The 16,241-nt window shown below is 55.6% G+C and overlaps 1 protein-coding gene across 2 annotated transcripts; it reads right to left on the bottom strand.

The window, feature by feature from the left end:
- Positions 1-7,827: 7,827 nt before the first annotated feature.
- Positions 7,828-11,349, bottom strand: CD79B (CD79b molecule). 2 transcript variants are annotated; one of them, XM_032870847.1, is made up of 6 exons: positions 11,191-11,349; positions 10,470-10,517; positions 9,312-9,614; positions 8,942-9,060; positions 8,630-8,671; positions 7,828-8,518 (listed from the first exon to the last, which is right to left on the bottom strand). In XM_032870847.1, the coding sequence occupies exons 1-6, from the start codon at positions 11,252-11,254 to the stop codon at positions 8,420-8,422; spliced, it is 675 nt and encodes a 224-aa protein (XP_032726738.1). In that variant the 5' UTR covers positions 11,255-11,349; the 3' UTR covers positions 7,828-8,419. The 2 variants fall into 2 exon arrangements, with proteins under 2 accessions (XP_032726738.1, XP_032726739.1); XM_032870848.1 differs by having other exon boundaries at positions 10,470-10,514.
- Positions 11,350-16,241: the final 4,892 nt, after the last annotated feature.

The following is a 16,241-nucleotide window of genomic DNA, read 5'->3' as shown; positions in this document are numbered from 1 at the left end:
GTCCCCCAGGCCGTCCCTGACATTTTCCCCTCTCCACCATCACCGGCCCTGAGGAGTGTACACACAGGGTCTCGGCTGGGGAGACCACCCAATCTGTCCTCATTTCCAGGGGCAGGTGGCAGGTGTGATGTGGTAGGGCACCATCATGGGGTGGTCTGCCCAGGGGAGGAGGACCCAACCAGTCCCCAAATGGGGGGCCATGTAGGCCGGGTGTGCTGTGAGGGCTGCACCTCCCCCTCTGTTCCTGTTCCTCCTCCCTGTACAGCTGCCCTCTGCCCACCAGGGAGAGCGTGTATTTGGGGAAAGGGAGCCCAGAACAGCCCAGGATCCTGGGGTTTCTGGGTACAATTCAGCCCCAGGTTCCATCTCTGCTGCTGTCACCATCCCCCCACCCTTTCCCGCCATCGGACCACTGGGTCTGGACTGAGGCAGATGGTGCTGAACGTGGACCTCCAGAGGGCCCCAGCCCCACACTGTCTGCCCCTGCCCCCACCCTGTTTTCCTGAGGTAGGGGCACCTCTAGGTGGCTGGGGCTGAGTCGTTACCCCCCCTCCCAACTCCTCAAACCTGCTATAGAGATGCAAACCAAGAAGAGAAGTGCCAGGGACAGACCCAGGCTACTGGGGCTTCCCCCCCCCCCGCCGCCCCCCACCCAACCCAGCCACCGCCAGAGGATATCTAGTTCGGAAGAGCCCTTGAGAGTTTGGGTCTCGTCCCCACACTGGAACTTCGGGTACAGCACCCCCAAAGATGCTCTCTCCGGTCACCTCAGTTACCTCCCAGTCTTTCTTTTCCTTTAATATTCGTATAAGAACTCCTCACGTTGTGACACGTTTGACCCTCATGACCATCTCATGAAGGCAGAATTATTGCCTCCCCATTTTACAGAGGAGCTGACTGAGGCTTAGAGAGGCTTGCTCTCGCCAGCTACTTCAGCCAAAGTTGACCTCCCAAACCTTCCTCTTCCCCTGTTGATCATCCTAAACCCTTTCTCCCGAACAGACTGGGTGGGCCACTCAGTTATTGTATCTTCTAAATGTCTCTCAAAACAGAGATCCTGGGGCGTCTGGGTAGCTCAGTCGGTTAAGCATCTGCCTTCGGCTCAGGTCATGAGCCCAGGGTCCTGGAATCGAACCCCGCTTCGGGCTCCTGCTCAGAGGGAAGCCTGCTTCTCCCTCTCCCACTCCCCCTGCTTGTGTTCCCTCTCTCTATCAAATGAATAAATAAAATCTTAAAAAAACAAAAACAAAAATGGAGATCCTGCCCCTCATCACGAGGGTCCCTTTGCTTCACTTTGTCCACCCCCACGAGGCAGGCTGTGGTCCCTCATTTCCCACGCAAGACTGGGCCAGACATGGGGTGTATGTTGGAGACCAGGTAGCCGTACAAGGTGGCGGTTGGGAAGGCTGGGTAGGACAGTCACCTTTCAGCCTCCAGGCCAGGGCGTGGGGACATTGTGGCCTCTGCAGGCCACCAGCATCAGATCACCCCCAGGACTAAGAGTGGGAATTCCCCTCCCTGTACACCTTCCACCTCTTGAGTCTAAGAACATTTAGCTCTTGCCCTGTGGGAAAATAAACAAATGAACCAGTAAACCCTTCTAGAGGTCGTTGGCTATGGTGTTGGCAACCAATGTTGAAAAGCCACACCCTCGTGGTCCAGGATGCAAGTGTTGGCCTCTTGCCACCTCCCACTTTTAGGATACAGCTTCCTTTTCTCCCATCATTCCAGAATCATTGCCCAGCTGTGCCCTGATTCACTGTCTGCTGGGGAAGGCACTGGGACGCACAGAGCTCTTCCCTAGGCAGGGCTGAGGGAGGGCTAGAGGGGGCTGTCCTTAAAGATGTAGGCCTGAGGAAGAGGGGGGCATGGGGAAGGCTCTCCGCTCTTCCTTGCAGCTCTACTACAGAGGAGGGGCCAGGAGCAAAATGGAGGAAGTTCTCCGAGCTCCACACAGCCTTCTGCCTCCCCGCTCCCTCTACCTTGTAGGGGATGGATGTGGAACCCTTCATGACCAGTTTCTAGCTCATTGTGGGGGAACTTGTATGTGAACTGTGGACCATGGTGAGGCCTCAGGCCTCCCCTAGGAGTGAGGGTACAGGAGCCCAAGTTGGGGACTGCTCAAGAACCACACAAGATGGGTACAAGGGAGGTGTGGCTAAGGTTCTCCTCAGGTAGGGTACTGCCAAGAACAGATGGAACCAGCCAGATCAGGGGACTGGACCTTCTCTTCTCACCAAACCCACTTCCATTGACCCCAGAACTAGACTGGCTCACAGGACTCTGGAGGACCCTGAGGATGCCCCATTGGGGTTACCACAGTGGCAGCTAGAATGGAAGGGTGTGGAGGTAGACTAGAGATTTTCCCTCCAGTGCTGGGGAGTCACCCACCCTTTCTTGGGGCACCACGGGGCCAGACCCCTGGCTTCTCCAGGTTCAGAGATGTAGAACCATGGCCTCTGCGTGGTGGCCAGTGGGAAGAGGCTGTGATTAGTATCTCTGGGGTCAGCCTCAAAAGGCTCAAGATGAATTGCCCATCATCTTGGAATCCATGAAATTCAGTGTGTTTGGAAGCCCTTCATATTTTCAGATTTGAAATCTGGGGTTTTCTGTACCTATTGTGGAAGCTTACAGATCGGCTCTTGATCTGAAAGTGACCTCTTTCAGGCTTTAGGAACCCCTCTGAGGTTCAATCCATGGGGTCTGGAGTCTTTTCTTGGAGTCATACTTACTGCAGCCTCAGGGACAGCCTCAGAGGGACTGGTGGCAATTCTTTCCACTCCCGCCACCTTGGTCACTTGAGGTCCACATTTCCCACTACGAACTCGGTGCTGCTTTTCTTGAGGCCAGACACTGGGGTTGTCCCTGGGACATAACTCTGCTTCCTCTTTGCTTCCAGCATGAATCCCAACACCGCATCAATCATTCCGCATTGGGTTAAGATCTCTAGAGAATATTATGTGGGGGTTCCCAAAGGCTTTATCAGGGGAGTCGGGGAAGGAGAACAACATTTCTGAGTGCCCACCATGTGCCAGGCTCTGTCCTGGCTGATAGGAGTGGGACACCTATTTCAGATGAGGACACTCAGACTCAAAGAAATACAGAAGTTTGCCCACAGTCTCTTGGCTCCTAAGTGACAGCTGTCCAAGGCTCCCATCTTCCCACCACATGGGACTCTTTAGAACCCTCGTCCTGGAAAGACAGGGGCGCTGCCGTGCATGGACAGAACTTTCCTCAGCACAAAGCTAACAGAGGAGGGTCAAGTCCCTGGTCAGAAGATGTTCAGTGAAGCTGGGGGGAATTGAACGGAAAGAGCTGCACCCCAGAATGAGGTCCACTGACACCAAGAAAAGCTGCAGAAAAAAACAACCCGATGTAACCTGATTTAATGAACCAAATCACATCATCCTTCACATGTGAATTGCACGTTTCAGTGTGCATCATGTTTTCACTTCCTTTATCTCATTGGACCCTTGGGTTTGCCACAGGGCTCAAGCATGGAGGAAGGGCCTTGGAGGGGTTGGGGGGTGGGGCATAGGATAGGGGAAGGCACTCCTGTGGGCTGATAAGAGGGTTGGTTACCCTGAGAACCTCTGAACCATCTGCGAGTGCCTCATAGCCTCCCTAGCTGGCCCTATGAATGTCCACTTCGGGGATTATTCCCCAGGAAGATAGTCCCCTGGAAAAAGAAGTAGTGAAAGGGCGCCTGGGTGGCTCAGTCGGTTGGGCAACTGCCTTTGGCTCAGGTCATGATCCCAGGGTCCTGGGATCGAGACCCGTGTAGGGCTCCCTGCTCAGCAGGGAGTCTGCTTCTCCCTCTGCCCCTCTCCCCGCTCTCTCTCTCTCACTCTCTCAAATAAATAAAATCTTAAAAAAGAAAGAAAGATAGAAAGAAAAAGTAGTAGTGAGTACCCAGGTGTGTCCAGCAGCTGTGGGAACTCTGGGGTGCTTTCCTGATTGGTGCCTTTAATTGGAAATCACCTCTGACTCCTTTTACCTGATTCAGTGCTTATTTGTGGACATTTTATGCCCCTTCTGGGACTGTAAACCCTTTGAGGCTGGATTCTTGCCTTTTATCTATTCATTTGTTCACTCATTCTCTTCTTCACGCATTAGCTCGTTCTAGAAGTAGTCGTCGCTCTTTCTACGTGCTGGATAGCATACCTGGCAGATGGGCATGCCCAGATGAACAAAAGGCACCGTTCTTTCTCTGCTGGAGCTTACAGGCTAAGGGGAAGAGAGACAAGAACAAACACATACATACGTAATGGCAAAATATACCAGGAAATTTCACATTGTGAAAAATGTCATGAAGGAAACAGCTAAGATAGAGAGGAGAGAGCAAACCCTGGGAAGAAGGGGCAACGGACAGAGGGCACAGTCCCAGAGCCAGGATCTCAACCAGCACATGCTAGGTGGAGTGAGCAGACGCGGGGTAAATGCCAAGGGAAGAATGCAAATATCACCCCCCGCCCCCAGACTTGGTCAGGGAGGCCAGCTTGTGTCTCTGTGTCCTCCTTAGAGAATGAATCTAAAGTACCAAAAAAAAAAAAAATCATAAAAAGTACAAGATCTAACAGTGCACAGCACCACATGCATGAAAAAACTTAAATGAAAAAAATAGACAAGGCGGTATGCCCATGCTGATCACAAGTACACACAAATATTCTACACAGACTCATGACTTACAGAGCCTGAGCCCTAAGCGGGTCCTCCAGAGGCGTCCGGCATCACCACCCTCCTCCGCCCTCCCGCCCCGAAAAAAAGTGGGGTTCGGTAAGAGAGAAAGAGATCTTTATTATTTTCTTTTTAATTTAAGAAATACACTAGGATTCATCTAAATGTGCTTTAACAAACTATGCTCTGAACTTGGGATGTAACGCAGGTTAATTTTTGTGCTCTGCGGAGTCATTTAGGTTTCCAGGTAAAGGCTCTTGAGTTGGAGGGGCCGCTGACGTATCCCAAGTAGAAGATTTGCCATTGCTTTGTTTTTGTTTGCGACAGAGTACCCAGCAGATTCTGAGGGTGCCGGAACCAGGAGTGCTGTGGGGAGCCAGACACACCTGGGAATTTCACAGACGCGGGCCCTGAATCCAGCCCCGAGGGTCGTCTAAAGGGCAGAACCCTCACAGACGGAATCTGGGAATCCCAAACCCCGAGTTCCATGATGGCCTTTTGTAGCGCCTTCGCAGAAGACTCAGACCCCCGCCTGAGACTCCAACACTACCTACCGGCGACACCCACACAGCGGTAGCTTTTGACATTTTGTTTTGTTTTTCTCTCACCTCTGATTCTGCTGGAAAAAACACCCAAACCCTCAGGTCAGAGCACCCCCAGCCTGGCAGCACCTGCATCGAAGGGGCCGGAAGTCAAGCTAGAACGAAGAAGGAACCAGCCTATGCTTACAGCAGGGCCCCGAGGGACCCGGCTGGATTCCCCCAGTGGGCAGTGGGGCTTGTGCCCACCAAGGCGCCTCAGGGCTGTGTTCTGTGGAAGGGGAGGCCTGGGGGAGCCAGCCAGAGTGGGACCCCTGGAAGGATGGCCCCATGGCGCCAACTCCAGCCGGGCTAGGTTTCATGTCCCCATGTGTTGGAACCTGAGAACAATGGGAAATGTCTGCAGATGGCCAATGTTGCCCCAGGATTCTCTCCTCCCTGGTTCTCCTCCTTCTTTACTTCCTCCTCAGTGTCTTCGTATTACACACTCCTCCAAGGGAGGCAGCTGTGAGGGACTGGGAAGAATGCTGGGCCTGGCATCAGAAGGTGTCCCATGCCCCAGAAGCTCTGGGTTTGGCCCACTGTTACCTCCTTGAACCTTGATTAGCTCATTTATCAGATGGGGATGATGCTGCCCCCTTCCAGGGTTACAGCGGGGCTTATGCAAGATTATGTACATGAACATGGGGCTGTCCGATACAATTTTATTGGCATTTCAGAAGTTCTCATTATGTAAGTATCTTGGGGGCCCAATAAAAGATTTTGGTTCATGTTCCATATCCTGATTGCAGTAGGGGGGGGTTATATAAGTCTGCACATATGATAAAATTCATCAAACTGTACACTGAAAGAAAACAAAGTCAATTTAACTGTATGACAATGTTTTTTCTTAAAAACAGATCAGCATCTGGTTCCCTGACAAAAACTTGCCCTGAGACAAGTTTTTACGATTCCCATTCTACAGATAAAGCAACTGAGACCTGAGACATTCATCACCCCTAGCAGCCTCACGCAGCTTCATCTGCATTGCCTTCATCAGTGCTGGGGGCCAGGGGCCCGTAAGCTAGATATGACCATAGCCAGAGCATAAGCCCCTAAAACAGAAAAACAAAAACAAAAACAAAGAAAAAAAAAAAAAGACAAAGAGACCAGGGAGGGCTTCTACATCATAACCATGAGGGCAAATACCCTCTAGGGTGTCTGGGGAAGGAGGCAGAACTTACAGTTCAAATCCTTCTCTGCCAACAGCATTGTCAAATGTTAGGAAAACTCAGCGACTCAAAAGTATTGGTCTTTTGGTAAAGTCAGGGCCAGTCCTAGACTCAGGGCAGCCCCAGGTCAGGGGAGACCCTGCTGGGGGGAGAAGTGAAGATACCCTCCAACCCCCAGCCCGGCTGCTAGGGTCCCTGGCTGAGACAGGAGGACAGAATTAGCGCCACTATGCAAAGCAGCAGGAGAGGAAGGGCTCCAGCTCAGTGGAGGCAGATGCCAAAACAAACCATTTTCCTCGGGCCACCCGGAGGCCACGGAGGCCACAGAGGGAGCGGGCCCTGCCTGGCCTGCCCGGCATGGCTGCCTGGGAGCGCCACTGAGCCAAGCATACAGGGAGTGTTGGGAACCCCAGGTGCGGGAACCTTAGCCCCCTGCCCCGCCCCCGCTGCAGGTCCAGGGGGGTGCTGGAGGGGGGGAAGCTGGTAACAACTGGTGGGTGTTCTTACTGGTCCCCACATGCTGGTCTTGCTTCTCCAGTTAAACTGGCACTTCCCTGGGGGCAGGGATTTCTCTGGCCTGAATCCAGAGCATGAGTGGCAAAGAGGTGTCTCAGGGTCCCCCAAGGTCAACAGGAAGCTGAGTGACACCTGGCTTTGCATACGGAGGTTCACTGCTCTTAAGCTCCTAGCTGGGAACTGTTCCCAGTCACTCCTGCGGATGGCAGGTTGGGGTCCTAGTTTGTAGGGCCCTAGGGATCATTTTGTAGGGACGTTGGGGCCTTAGGGGGCCTCTGATGTGTTGCTGGGAAAGGCTAAAGGAATCACCTAAGGACCCCCAAACTTCACCACCACAAAGCCTCCCTCTTTAGGGATCTCTCTCTTGCATGGCTCTGGGTCAAACTTAAAAACAAAATTTTCAGGTGTGGTGGGGAGTAGTTTAACTGGAGAACAAAGGCCAGCATGGGCAGCGCAAGGCACAGACGGGACTTGGGCAGGGACTGAGGGTATTTCGGAGGACTTCTCACAGATGGAGGGCCTTCAAGGACAGTAGGATTGGGATGGGCGGGCGAGGGCAAGCTCCTTCAAGGCTGAGACCCCTGCCCTAAAGAGCAGGACCCAAGTGCTGCTTGAGGGCTAAAGGGAAGGCAGGATGAAGGCGTCCCTGCCAAAAAGGGCTACCAGCCTTTCTCCCGTCTGGGCCCAGCTAGGGAAAGCCAGAAGGGCGTAACTGCAGATCCCAGCCAGACTTTCAGAGAGAAGCCCTAGTGAGCCCAGGAGAGGTCCATGAGACCCACGACAGTCATCCTCTCCCACACCCTATAGGCCCACAGAAGCCCAAACACTTGTGCCCAGAGAGATACGCTAACCCACCCCATACCCATAGATGTCACAAGTCTGTGTGTGGTTTCTCGACACACTGTTTATTCCATGGGAGAATGGGATCAAGGCTAGGAGCCCCCTGGGGTGGGAGAGGGAGGAGAGGGTGAGAGAGGGTGGGAGAGGGTGGGAGAGAGTGGGAGAGCGTGGGAGAGGATGGGAGAGGATGAGAAAGGGTAGGAGAGGGTGGGAGAGGCATGTAGCCCTCTGTGGCCCATCTGTGGCCAAGTGGGAGGGCCCATGGCTTTTCCTGGGCTCTGCAGGAAGCTGGTCTGCCTGAGTCCATTCGCAGGTTCCAGACAAGCCTCTGCCTTCCCCATTCTGAACGTGGGCTGGATCTCCACACAGCACCCCCAGAAGTCTGGGTCCAGTCTATCCCCAGAGAACGCTCCACTCCAAACCACTGCCCGGCCCTACGGCCCTTCTGCTCCAGTCTCTGTGGCAAGAGCTGGGGACCAGGGGCCACGGCAGGAAGGCAGGCAGATGCGGTGGGCCAGCTTCGGAGGCTGACCGAGGTCCAGGGAAGAGGGGATGAGCTGGGAGCTGGAGGCGGCTCTCACACAGTCAATGCAGGCCCGGCTGGCGGGGCCCAGGGGCGTGGGGAGTGCCGGCCCCTCACTCTTGACCTGGATGCTCCCCGACTGACCATTTCACCTCTCCTGTCCGCAGAGTCACAATGTCCTCATAGGTGGCCGTCTGGTCGATGTTCAGGCCCTGGAAACACAGGACGGTGCTCAGGCCTTGACTCCCCTCTGACCACACCAGTGGACGGTGTCGCCAACCACCCCACAGCCCTCAGCATCGCGGGGTCCCCCTCTGCCTTACCTCGTAGGTGTGGTCTTCATCCATCCCAGCCTTGCCGTCATCCTGGTGGGGCAGGGGATGGAGAACAGAGCGTTAGCTGCCCCTACCCCATCTGCAACTGGGCCAGGCTGGGGAGGGCAGGGGAGACGGGGCTGGGGTGAGGGGTTGGGGGCCAGGGTGAGGGGTGAGGGGGTGAGGAGCACTCAGAACTGAATGGATGAAGGTGAGACCGCAGAGACGAGTCAATGGGTGGGCTCTGGGGCTGGGGAGATGGAGAGCCTGCCCACATCTGGCCTGTCCCAGGGCCGCCCCCACCCCGGCCGCCGTGGTCACCTTGTCTAATAGCAGGAAGATAGGCACGATGATGAAAAGGATGATGAGCAGGGTCTGGATCATGATGATGCCATCTTTTAGTGTGTTCCTCCGCTTCAGCTGTGCCAAGGTGCTTAACCCTGTGGGGAGGTAGCGGGGGCGGTGGGGCTGTGAGGGGGGGGCGGTGAGGCTGGGGGCCCCCTCCTTGGGCCTGCGCCCCTCAGGACCCCCTCAGTGGCTCTCCTGGGAGATCTACGGCCGTGGCCACCTTCACAGTGTGGCCCCCCCCAACCAGTGGGAGTCTGGGCTGGGGTGTGGATGGCTCTACAAAGGCTCCGTGGCCCTGTGGCCCCCTCTCCCACCCTGGTGGGAGGACAGGCCCCAAACACACCCATGACTCGAAGTTCAGTGCTGCAGCCCTTGCTCGGGAACCTCTTTGGGCACTGCTGCTGGCAGAAGTAGATGCCGCTGTGCTGGGAATGGATGCCTTTGATGGTGAGCGTGGCGATGGAGCCGTTCTGGGTCTGCAGGATGTCACCCTCGTCCAGCAGCAGCTTGGGCTCCAAGTCCATCTCCCGCTTCCGGAGCCAGCTCACGGTCCCCAGCTCCTCCGTGTAGCACCTGATTTCCACCGTGGAGCCCCTTTTCCGGGCTATGAAGCGTGGGTTCTGCCGGATGCCGGAGCAAGTGCTTCCTGTGGGCACCAAGGCCGGGGTCAGCCCCTGCGGTGTGTCTTCCTCGCTGCCAGCCCCACTGTGGGCCCCTCCCCTTGTGGCACTCCCCTGGCTCAGCGCCCCCCCTTCGTCTGCTCCTGGGTGTGGGACAGTCATGAGGCGGAGGTGTGTGGGAGCTGGGCCACATGAGTGGCTACAGGGCAAACCACTGGGTCCCGCCCCTTTCCGACTGCCCCCACCTCAACAGTTGATTTTCCTTTAGAAGGGCTTTGGAACCTTCCTATACCTTTCCATGCCCATATGGCAGCATGATCTGGGCCTCACTCACTGGGGCCCAGAGGCCCATAGGATGGCCCCCAACCTGGCCTGGTGCTCCCACTTTTTGATTCCTAAACCTTCTTTCTCAGCTTGGCAAGCTCTCCCCACCCACCTGCTCCAAGAAACCCCCTCCTGCATCATTCCCAGTGTTCCCAGTGAGGGGCCCCTGGGAATCTCTGAGGCCCTGTGACCTGTCAGAGCCCCTAAGGTTACAGGCTCCTTCCCCTGCTGAGTCCGACTCCCCAGCTAGACAGACCCAGCCTGAGTCCTCGGTACAATTCCCCCCTTCACCCTGGGTTAAGCCATACCCTTTAGCAGCTGGGACTGGAGCCCTTAGTCTAATGAGGGTGAGAGATGGCAGGAGGGGTGCTGGGGGGGGCCCTCGGAGCCAGGCATCTGAGATGGAGACCCTATGGTAGCCTAGAGATGGGTGTCCTGGCTGGGGAGATCCAGGAGGACAAGGGCACAGGGACAGCCATGGGACAGCCCCTGGGACAGGAACCAGCACTGGACACACACACACACTTGCCCCATAAAGGGCAGGGGAAGTTACTGACCTTTGGGATCCCGGTACTTGTCTTCTGTTTTGGCTGCTAGCACACCTGCTGGGTGGGAGGAAGTAGGCGGGGCTGGCTCAGGGCTCCCCACTGGAAACTGGCCACCCCACCCCTGCGGCCCCCTGTATTCCTAGACCCACTTCCTCCTCCCAGGACATCAAGGTCAAGACCTCTGAGCCCTCCCTGGCACCACTCTGGAGAGATTGGAGTGGGGAAGTCACCAGAAATCCACCTCCAAGTCCCCCTTTTGCCTTTGGCCTGTCGGCTGGCCTTGAGCAGGCACCTGGATGAAATAGGAGGAAAGTCACAACTGGAGGACTGTCCTGTCTTCCAGACCAGGGGACCATTTCTGGAATGTGCACATCCCAGGGTCTGGTTGGGGGCAGCGCCTCTCCTGTGTACCCACCCTCCCCACACACAATGCTCTCTGGGGACTGGGGGTAAACCATACTCCTCTCTTCCTTCCCAACTGCTCACCCCAGCTCAGCCTGACACCCTCCAAGCAGGAAAGGGGCTGGGGCCACAGACCCCTGAGCCCATCAGCATGGTATCCCCACAGACCCAGGCCCCACGGCAGTCCGAGTGAGGCAGGAGGCAGAAAGTGTGAGAGACAGAATGGGGAGGTTGGAGAGAGCAGGACACAGAATGGTAGAAACAACCAAACAGCCAGTGACTGAGAGTGAAACCAGTGGGCCTCGTTTGGGGGGCGGGGGGGGCGTACCTGAAAGCAGCAGCAGCAACACCAGACAGTTGCTGGGCACCGGAGACAGCACCAGCCCGGCCATGGTCACCAATCCACCTTGGACTCCAAGCTGGTGACTAGGACAGACGCTCCTGGGTGGGAAACGTGTAACTGCCTGGGCTGCAGCCTGTCCCCTCCCTGCCTCTTCCCCACCAGGCCCCTTCCTGCCATGCAAATTGGGACCCAGGGGAGGCACCAGCTCTCTCGGGACCCTGGGGGAGGGCTGGGCTCTCTTGTCAGCTGTGCAGCTAAGGCTCAAAGGACACCACAGTGGATGACCTTTAGAGGCAAGGGCCGCCAAGTCTCCCGAGGGCAGCTTGTGCTTCCCTCCCCGTGTCCCCACCCCACTGACAGTCATGTCCTGGGGTCCCCAGGCTTCCATTGCACAGTCTAGGTTCCCAGACCCTTAGCTGAACACATCTGGGGCCTGTGGGTGAATGTGAGCACAGCTCCTTGGCTCTGGGACAGCCAGCACTCTGCAGGAAGAGAGGCACCAAGGAAAGATGGAGCAGGGGTGCTGGGGGAGGGTTGCTACATGCCTAGCCCAGGTTCCCGGAGGGCCCAGAGTGCGGCCTCTCAGCTGGAGTGCTGGCAGCCATGGTGGGGATTGATGAAGATTTGACCCTGGGGAGGAAGGGAGCCACAGAGGTTCTTGAGCAAGAGCCAGATGTGGTAGCTACTTGGGAGAAGACATAGTCCAGACCCTGGCAGGAGGCCTCCCTCCCTCACTTGGTGAGAGAATTTGCTAGAAGCTGCAAAAGGGGGTGGACTTAGGTAGAGACAGCTTAGAAAAAACCCGCCACTCAGCAATCAGGGGACTCCAGGGAGTTGTCCAAAGCTCCCAGGTCTGGGGTGGAGGACAAGAGGCTAGTGTGGGGAAACCTCCAGGTTCTGACACTCGAAGGCTCTCTGGCTTTATCTTGCCAGTCAGTAGAGTGGTGGATGGAACCACAGTGTTCAGAAACTTGTCTGAGTTTCTGTTTTTATGTCCCTGGGTCAGACACAACTTTGGCACCTTGGGGGCCGGGGCTGCCCTTGTGCAGTGCATAACCTGCACAGCCACACAAGGCAGTCCTGCATACCTCAGCCCTGCAGCTGAGCTCACTCTTAGTTTTATGTCTCCCCCCTTTTCTCTCTTGTCCTCTCAATCCCTCTCTTCTCCCAACTCCCAGGAGGGGAAGAAAGAGGCTGAAGCCTATGTGTCCTCTGTCTACATCTCGTTCTCCTGCCACCCTCCATTTTTCAAACAGCCTATGTTACCAGAGGATCTGTTTGGGTTCAGAGAGATGTGGACCTGCTCCATGCCCCAGGGTTGGCAATGAGAAAGGCAGGGGTCTGGGTGGTGCCTCCTCAGTCCTGGTTGCCACAGGCCTTACTGGGCCACTGCAAAGGAGTGCCAGCCAGGACCAGAGCTACAGAAAACAGGGACAGAAGGGTTAAGCTTTCATCCAAGGAACAGCTCGTTCCTTGCAGTCCCAGATGTTCTTGCTGTTTCCAGATGTTCCAAATGGAAAAAAAAAAAACCAACAACAAGCCAACAACATTTCTCTGAAAAGGTGTCAGATGTTCAGTTCACAGAACAAACAGCCCAGGAATATAAACATCACCTGAGGTTAGCCTGGGGACCACAGGCCCCTTGTGCTGGGGCGGTGTGTGTGGGGGGGGTGGTTGGTTGGAGACCCCACCCCCAGAGGAATGGGGGAAATCCAGGGGTTTTTTCCTTTAGCAAAATACTTCCTCATGAGGGAGACCTTGGTTAGCTTCGGACCTAGTGCAGCCCCAAATTTGGGAAGATGATTGGGGAAGGGTTGGGGTACACCCGTGTGTATGTGCATGTGACTGCTCACACAATGTGTTGCCTGGGCTGCATGGTGTGGACGCTGCTCAGGAGCTGGGCCCAGGGCCCAGGGTGACTACAGGGGGGCACGGAGGTTGGGGCGCAGATGGCATTTTCCAAACACATCCACACACCCACATCCCCTGTGGGCAGGCATGCAGATGTGTCCTTTGGACTTCATTCCCATTCATGCCTGGCAGGGATCCATTTTCAGGAGTGGGTGGAAGCAGTGGGGCCCCCACCGCCTGTGGGGTTATTTGTCACAGCTAGTGCTGTGCTGTTCCTTCTCCGATGACAACAGCACAGAGCTCTATCTGGGGTCATGACGCCTTTTCTTTCCTGGAACAGGAGGCCCCATAAGCCCATTCCTGCCTCTGTCCCCAGCTACCCTGGGCTGCACACTCTGACACTTGGCCGCCTCCACCTCCCCTTTCCAGGAAGGCAGCATTGAGACAAGAGATGGGGGTGGAAGGAGAGGGGACAAGAGGCTTAGGAATTTGAGTAAGCAAGAGGTCAGGGACCCCCAGCACTCCTGGAGAGGGGGTGGGAGAGGGCAGAGCCTCAGTTTGGAAGGAGGGGTTCAGACCAGTGCCCCTCCCCTCCCAGTCCACTCTGCCTGGCTCTGCTGGGCTTGCTGTTTTGTGGGTGGAGGGTGGAGGCCCACTGGCTAAGAAGGAGGTGGGTTTGATTCTTGACCCTTCAGCCCACCAGCCAGAAAGCAGACCCAGGTTTGATTCCCGACCTTGCAGGGTACCAGCCAGAAAGCCAACCCCTTACCTAGCAGTTCTCATTGAGGAGTGGTCCCACCCCACCCCAGGGGGCAATTGCAAAGGCACTGGGGCCAGCTGATAGCTGATGGAGGGGATGAATTTGAAATATTAGCTTGTGCTTTTCATCTAGTATTTTGCCTCTTTTCCTCCACTATTCAAGGCTCAAGGAGAAGGGTGGGTCAGGGCTCCTTGTTAGCTCTCCTGTCCTTGGAGCTGGAGAAGCCCCACGCACAGTATGGAGAAACTTAGGTTGGGAAGGAGCACCCCCGTCCCAGGGAGGGAAGTCAGTACCCTGGTTAAGGGCTCAGAACCCTACAGGGATGCTGAACCCCTCTCCCCAAGCATAGAGAACAGCAAGGAGGGAAGGGGCCTCAGGAATATGGCTGAGGGACATCAGGGTGGCCTGTGGCAGCGCTCCACAGCCAGCACAGGGTCCATGTAACCTTAGGACCCAGGAAAGGAGGGTGTAGAAATATTGTAAAGGACTGTTTCCTCGTTTGTACAAATAAAGCTTTGGAAGTTGGAAATCAATTGTAGAAAACAAAATTACATATAAAATTGTATTTCACTCACCAGGCTTGCGGACTTAGCTCACTATGTCATATTCCTCATTATCACAGGTCCATGGGACCCTGGGCTCTCTGAGGTCAGAGTTCAGAGGTCAGGTCCTCTGGAGACAGTATCCCTAATTGTGGGGAGGGAGCGTTCACACCATGGGTCCCTCAGGCACCTTGGGGCCTCTGGGAGGCGCAGAGAAGTGAAGGGGGCTTCCAGAGAGGAGGGGGTGGGGCTACTGGGTCCCAGTACCATTTCCTGGGCACCATCATGGGTGGGGGAGGGACTGTGGCACTGCCTGTTGGGCAGGGGCCCATGACCCCTGACCTAGCCTGGCCTCCTGATAAGAGGTTGGAGCTGTAACCTTAAAAATAAAACTGCCAGTTATCTTACTGGCAAAAGACGGCTTAATTTGGGAAAGCAGAGAATTGCCACGCCACACAAACAAACTGGGTAAAACTGGAGGTACCGCCACAAGGTGGAAGACAGGCTCCTTTATAGAAAAAAGGGGAGACTGGGAAGGCTGCTGTAAACGAAAAGTCCATTGGAGTGAAGTGGGAGTTGGAAGTATGGTGACTTCTTATTGGCTGAGTTGTGACTGTCTGGCTGGGCTGTTGCCGGGGGAGGAGGAAAGTCTTTCCTTTCCCTGCCAGACAGTAAAATGGTAGGTCCATGCAAGGTCCATCTCTTCCCAATCAGTCTGCAATTGATGAGAAGTGATGGAAACTGAGAGCTCCTCCTGCTGAGCCTCCCGACTCCGTTTTAGTGAGGCCTCCCTTTATTAATTTTCAAAGTCCAAGTCTCCTTTTGGAGGGGGTCAGGAGAGAGCCGGACCGTGCCAGAAAGGGAGTTGGGGCCCTCCTTATCTTGCCCTCTACCCACATTGAGGCTCCCCAGGTCTTCCCCATTTTGGCTCCAATCCCCACCAGCCCTTCTTGCCTTTTGCAGCCCTCAGACCCTGTCAACATCCACACGAGGAGGTGCAGAAGGAAGAAGCCTGCAGGTGAGGCACGGTGGGTGGGAGGGTTGAGGGGTGGCAGGTTTATTATAAGAACTATACAAAGGAGCCTGGCTTGGGTCTGTTCCCACCCGGACAGAGTGGGGATGGGTGTAGGTGTGGACAGGGGCCCACAGGCCAGGTGGGGGCGTCCTCTGTAGTCTCCATGCAGTCTTTGGGTGAATATCCAGTTCAACAGATGCGGAGGCTCTTGGGGACACCCCAGTTTGGGGGAAGGGCAGGGGACAGGGTACTGGTCAGGGAGGAGGCTGCCCTCTCTAGGATGTATCTTCTGAAGGAAGAGACAGACGGTTGTGGGAAGGTAGAAGGAGTGGGGCCTCCTTCCATGGAGGACACAGGCAAGAGACAAGAAGCGGGGCTGAGGCAATGGGTGTGATGAAGGGAATAGGAGGAAGGGGCAGTGGCTGGCCAGGAGGCCAGAGAGTAAGGCAGACAGAAAGAGAGGCTCCAGCCTGTGGGCACACGCACACGCGCGCGCGCGCGCACACACACACACAGACCCACACCCACAGCCACATTGTTTTGGAGGTTTTGCTGCTTCCTGAGTTTTAATCAAACTGTTCACAAGAAACAAAAAGGGAAGAGGAACTAAGGCCAACGGGGACTCAACGTGCAAACCTTACCATGCACGTTCACACTCATTCACACACTCACAGCACAAGCACACCCCATGGACAGGACTGCACAGGACACACACACGCGTACACCAGTCAGACTACAGGGGCACGCGGACACTACAGACAACACACACACGCGCGGAGGCAGGACACAGTGCTTTGAGGACTTGAATGCACACACAGCTGTACACACAGGCATGAAGCAGACCCAAGGAACACGCACAAGTGAGTAA

Source organism: Lontra canadensis, unplaced genomic scaffold (genome assembly GCF_010015895.1).
Source record: "Lontra canadensis isolate GAN:19392208 unplaced genomic scaffold, GSC_riverotter_1.0 scaffold41, whole genome shotgun sequence".
NCBI lineage: Eukaryota > Metazoa > Chordata > Mammalia > Carnivora > Mustelidae > Lontra > Lontra canadensis.
This window is presented reverse-complemented; position numbering and strand designations above follow the sequence as displayed.

Bases quoted from the DNA above. Each gene is read 5' to 3' on its own strand.
- CD79B (XM_032870847.1), bottom strand. From the start codon at position 11,254: ATGGCCGGGCTGGTGCTGTCTCCGGTGCCCAGCAACTGTCTGGTGTTG. The intron at 10,518-11,190 runs GTACGCCCCCCC...CCTCCCACCCAG, and splicing joins GTTGCTGCTGCTGCTTTCAG to CAGGTGTGCTAGCAGCCAAA. The intron at 9,061-9,311 runs GTGTGTTTGGGG...ACCTCCCCACAG, and splicing joins CACTGAACTTCGAGTCATGG to GGTTAAGCACCTTGGCACAG.